The sequence below is a fragment of the Nicotiana attenuata genome, unplaced genomic scaffold (genome assembly GCF_001879085.1).
Source record: "Nicotiana attenuata strain UT unplaced genomic scaffold, NIATTr2, whole genome shotgun sequence".
In the NCBI taxonomy this organism is placed as follows: domain Eukaryota; kingdom Viridiplantae; phylum Streptophyta; class Magnoliopsida; order Solanales; family Solanaceae; genus Nicotiana; species Nicotiana attenuata.
In genome coordinates, this window is record NW_017671980.1 from 38,574 (window position 1) to 44,167 (window position 5,594).

At 34.7% G+C, this 5,594-nt stretch overlaps 1 protein-coding gene across 1 annotated transcript; it reads right to left on the reverse strand.

The window, feature by feature from the left end:
• Positions 1 to 1,499: 1,499 nt before the first annotated feature.
• LOC109211154 lies at positions 1,500 to 5,025 on the reverse strand. Its single transcript, XM_019374653.1, has 6 exons — positions 4,409 to 5,025; positions 4,108 to 4,328; positions 3,434 to 3,653; positions 2,679 to 2,764; positions 2,296 to 2,387; positions 1,500 to 2,192 (listed from the first exon to the last, which is right to left on the reverse strand). Exons 1-6 carry the CDS (start codon positions 4,496 to 4,498, stop codon positions 1,951 to 1,953), a joined length of 951 nt encoding a protein of 316 aa, XP_019230198.1. The 5' UTR covers positions 4,499 to 5,025; the 3' UTR covers positions 1,500 to 1,950.
• Positions 5,026 to 5,594: the final 569 nt, after the last annotated feature.

Here is a 5,594-nt window from a genome sequence, read left to right on the forward strand (position 1 = left end):
TGGCTTCTTTTTTCCCACAAATGGACCCACATCTCTTCAAAAAAATTGACTTATTGTGAAATGCAGAAGAGATCATCAAACAAGTCAACGTCATCCACTATCATTAGTCCATTACTCAAGGAAATCATTATCAACTCGAGTATTGTCTTCCAGCCACTTTATCGCCTACCTTGATTTTACGATTTGTGAAATATATACACGAAAACGGCCTTTAAATAGTAGAGGTAAGACTGCGTACACACTACTTTTTTCAGATCCCACGTATGAGATTAAATTGGATTTTTTGTTATTGTATATACGAATCATCTCGGAAATATAGCTAAAACTACCCCTTTTCTAGATCCACCTTATATCAATAACCCGACTCTCGCTATAGGTAGTTTTAGACAAGTTTCTTTTGAAGTAAATGTTCGCAGTGGCGGATCCAAGATTTATAGGTTGTGGGTACTTCACTAATTTAATGTAAATTTACCGTGGTCAAACATGACCATAACACTCATGGTCAATTATTTAAATTTTGGGAAACTACCGGCTAGATCCATTTATAAGTAGCTTATTACTAAGATTGGCTAATTTATTAAATATTATTAATATTAGCCAAATATTATTAATATTAACCAATTAGGTATTGTAGCAAAAAAAAGGTCAAATTTTTGCTTTCTTTTGAGTGGGTGTTATTAGAATAGATTGGGTGCTTAAGGAGTTTGAATTTCAGTTTTTGGGTGATTTGGCGGAGTTTTGAGGTGGTTTGAATTGAAAATTCGAAATAGAAGATGAAACATGAAAAAAAAAATGATATATGTTTCATATCAATATCAAATGTGTATCACATGTACACTTGTGTGTGTGATACATGCGTGATAGTTGATACTTGTGTCACAGAAGAATTTTTTGAGCTCAATTTAACTACGAATTTTGATACCAAAACACCTCCAATCTTCTTCAAAATTTGTATATCAACTCATCTATATGTTTTCAATGAATTCCAATCATACCCATTGGAAAAGGTCCTTTTTTGCTTAGATTTTTGGAATCTTGTGTATATATATATATTTGTATTAGATCACCTTGTTTGTTACCTCATCCATGAAATTTTCTTTTCGTCTTGCAACTAATGTTGCTGACCACGCTTAAAAATATGGAAGGAGATCTTTGCGTATGATTCTTGGAGAGAAGAACCTTATTTATTTGGATTTTAATTTTTATATGTGCTTGGCTAGTTTTGGTAAGTTTATAATTAATGGCTAGAGGTTGGTAAGTTGGAACTTATTTGGGACATTTATGTAACATCCCCTTAAATTTTTAAGTTCTATCTATGAATATACATAACAAAGTTTGGCCAAAGCGAATGGGCGCTTCAGCACCCATACCTCAAAACGTAAATCCGCCGCTGAATGTTCGGACCAACTTGCACGCACCTCAAATAGTCCACTGGAAACTGCTAATATTCATCAGCATAAATACTAAATATATTACAACTATTCATCAAGATTTAGACAGACAAATAAAACCAACATAGGTAGTCTTCTTTCCATTAATAGCATATTAGTTGTTTCTCCACTTCAAATGGAATGTGAAGTGTAAAGATATTTACATGAAAATGTACAAAAGGAAGCTTAAAGCACTTAATGAAAGTTCTTCAGAATCATACAAGAAAAGGAAACAACATTTTGCAGAAGCGTGCAAGTATTGCTCACAAGAGAAAAGGCTTAATCATAGTCATTTCATGATCATGTTACACCATTAATCCACAGTTATAAGCGCGCGCCGCCCACGCCTATCTCTAGCTTCACCTCAAGTTTTATCCCTTCAAAACTAAGCTAATCCCTATACAGAAACTGTCACATGAGTCTAATGCCTTTACAAAGAGGCATTCAGGGCCAAAAAGAGAAGGTAACTCCAGAATCAGTCCATTTGTGGGGTTCAAATGGTAAGTCAACATTTGTGTTTTTAGCCACGACGAATGCCCAAGAAGTAGTTAAAGTCATGGTGCTGGACCCCTAATTGCTTTAGCCATGAATCAGCCACGCTTAATAGTGACACTAGCCTCTCTTGGTCCCTTCCACTCCTGTCCGAAATCCACACATTACCCTGCATCTTGTAAGTTGCCAAACCGAAAGGTGAAAGAGGGATCGTTTCCCCTTCGTCTCGTTTCCTAATACCTTTCTCCATGCTATCTTCAAGGTCCATATCTGTACAAATCCAACAGTATAGTTTAAAAATCTTCTGCATATTATCGATCGAGTAACATAGGCAACCAAATTTCAGTTGTTCATAGGACAAAATGAACAATACCTTGGAAAGAAGAAGAAAGAGTGTGAAATGTGAGAAAACATGTAGACAAGTCCTTAATGGTTTTCCCCATGGGAATGTGATAGATAGGGTACCTATATTTTTCATATCAATAAAGTTAGTGATACAATCTTTCCTTAACTCCATCTCATTATTTTCTGTTTGCAAAAATTAAACATCAACATAAATGAGATGAATCAATAGGATCTGCCACAGGGTAAACAATATCCCCTTGAACATCAATGAAGGTGCAATATAACGATTTCGATTGGTAAGAGTTTTTATACACTGAAATCACATGAATTTGGTAAAATATACTCAAAAAGAATCGTCAGTTTCATGATTATTAGTGCGCGGAGAGACAGAGATAGAAAGAAGTGATATACCAAGCAACTGACATCCAACTTGCTGGTGAAAGATCTACACTTCTCAATGACATTAATCCAGGGTGTCTTTCAGCTAAGCTACTAATCTGAAAGCAAAATGAATAGTTAAATACACATAGAATACAAAATAAAGCATCATAATCTTAAGAAATTCAAACTACAGTTTCCTTTGCATAGAACAAATGCCTAATTATACCAGAGTTACATAAGTAAAGAAGCAAGTAATTGCTATAATTAAGGAGCTCGGAGAGAATCGAATCAAGATGATACAGTATTTGTAGCATCAAACAGTTATAAATAAGAAATCGCGTCAAAAAAGGAGTGTTCATTTGTATAATTCTATTATAGACATTACCATCTTTTATTCAATCAAAATGCTCGAAGAAGAAAACAAGAAACAGTTGAACCTGGAATAGAACACAAATCCATGTACAACTTATATGTTTCTACCACACATGAATCACTGGCCAATAGCATATATACAACAACAACGACGACGACGACGAACAACCCACTGGAATTTCACAAGTGGGGTCTGGGGAGGGTAATGTATACGCAGACCCTACCTCTACCTTATGAAGGTGGAGAGGCTGTTTCTGATAGACCCTCGGCTCAAGAACAGTAAAAAGGACGCAATAACCGATTAATAGCAACAAAAATATGAAGCAGAGGAATAGGAATGGAAACAATGGGCATAGCCTATAACTATAGCTTTTCTTAGTGCAAAAGAATGGCAAGAATTGGAGACAAATTACCTTATCCACCAGAGGTACTCTTCCATATGGAGAAGATCTCTCAAAGTATTGATAATAAAGGTAACCCAATCTATCATTCATTTGAAAGTTGCTATCTTGATCAAATAAACCTTCCTCCGAGGAACAACCATCCCATCTTGATAGCTTTTCACTCTCACTCTCATCACTCAATGAATCACTAAAAGAATCCCTTGTCTCCCACACAGACTCATTCTCCTCCCTATAAAAAACATAAAACCAGTTTTAACTTCAAGAAAAGGCTTTATACCACAAGAAATGTGCTTTTCAACTATGTTGCTCGGACTCTCCAGAATTGTTGTTGTACCCGTTCGGATCCTCCAAACTTGCACTACTTTTGAGAACCCGGAAAGCGCCTGACGGCACTTTTGAAGAGTCCGAGCAACATAGCTTTTCAATTATACAACAACAACAACAACCCGGTATAATCCCACTAGTGGAGTCTGGGGAGAGTAGTGTATACGCGGACTTTAACCTACCAAGGAGGAGTAGAGAGGCTGTTTCCGATAGACCCTCGGCTCAAGAAGCTTTTCGATTATAAAAATGAAAATTTCTTTGTAAAAAATAGGACCAATAAGTTAGAAAGTCAAGCCAAACCATGAACTATGATCAATTTGAGATAACCTAAGAATATAATGTAACATACAAAATGGTACCTTAAAATGCTTACAGATGAACTGCTGGTGAAAATTTGAATAGATGAAAGATAAGGCACATAATATTGGACTAAAGTTTCACCACTATCTAATTTAATAGGAACTCCAGCACCATAAGCACTCCATTCATCATAACAATTCCATAAATCAGCCAATGTAAAGTATTCAATCTCTTCCTTTTCTTTAGGATGCCAAAGCCTATTAAGGTTTCTAGTTTCACTCTGCACAAAAACCAAATCATATCATATAAATAACACATGCTCATCTATTTAAAGGAACAAAAAAATGTACATACACAAACCTTAGCAAGAAACTGAGATGGTACTAATGGTGTAGTGCAATTCAAGAAAGAATCAAGATTTGATTGCATTGAACCTTTATCAATAGTCATGATTATTGAAGCAAAATATAGAGAGAGAAAGAGCGAAAAAGAGAAATGAAACTGTTTTCTCTCTTCCAACTCTGTGAAATTGTGAATATAAGGATACCCCACAGAGGAAACAAAGACAAAACAATGGAAGAAAGCAAATTATATAGAGAGAGGAAGAGACTATAACAGGATTTTATATTTTTATTACCTTTTATATGTCAATGAGAAAAAAATATGAAGACTTTTGGACTTTCAAAAAATTACTAAATAAAGAAATAAAAGGAAACAGAAATCTTTTTTATTTCCTTTTATTCTCTCTTTTCATTGCTAGGGAAAAAACCACAATCTTATAAGAACACAAACAAGTCAAGAATTTCAATCCCAAGATTGAAAGCAAAAAAGAAAAGAAAAAAAGGAACAAATTCTGTTTATTTCTGGAAAATGACGTACCCCCATGACCAAAAAAATCCAATAAAACTACCCCCATGTTTTCCGCAGGAAGATAGAATGAAGAAAACCATGAGAAAAAGATTGAACTTTTTAGGAAGACGTTAGTGTCACGTCAAGAAACCAAGTGTTTAGCTTATTTCTTTTGTAATAACGGAATTTCATGGTGTTGGATAAAAAGGAATCAATATTGTTCACACTGTAGAATATTACGTGAAATATAGGTTACATGTTCGAGTCGTGAAAGCCGCCAGTAATATTTGTATTAAAATAGGTATTCTAGATCCGGCATAAATACCGAATATTTTGCGCACTAAGGGAAGTAACCCATATATTATTTTTACTTTAGGGAACAATTTTTTTGTATTATTGAATTTAATTTGAGTGTATAATCGATCGCTAGATTTTTTGTGACCTAATGAACAGGCTTAGATGATGGAAAAGAGACAGAGAGACAGTGGGGTGGCGGGGCTACAATTAAGGCATGAGAGTAGAAGATATTAATGCTCCTATTTTTCAATAGGTCTTTCTTTATTGAAATGGCTGTTTTTGTCTCTTTATCTCAATTTAATTTCCTTTAATTTTGGGAATATCTCACTTACCCTTTAGCCTTATAGGTTTGAAAAAAAAAATTAATCTTTTGAATGGGATAGGAACGGATGAATTATTT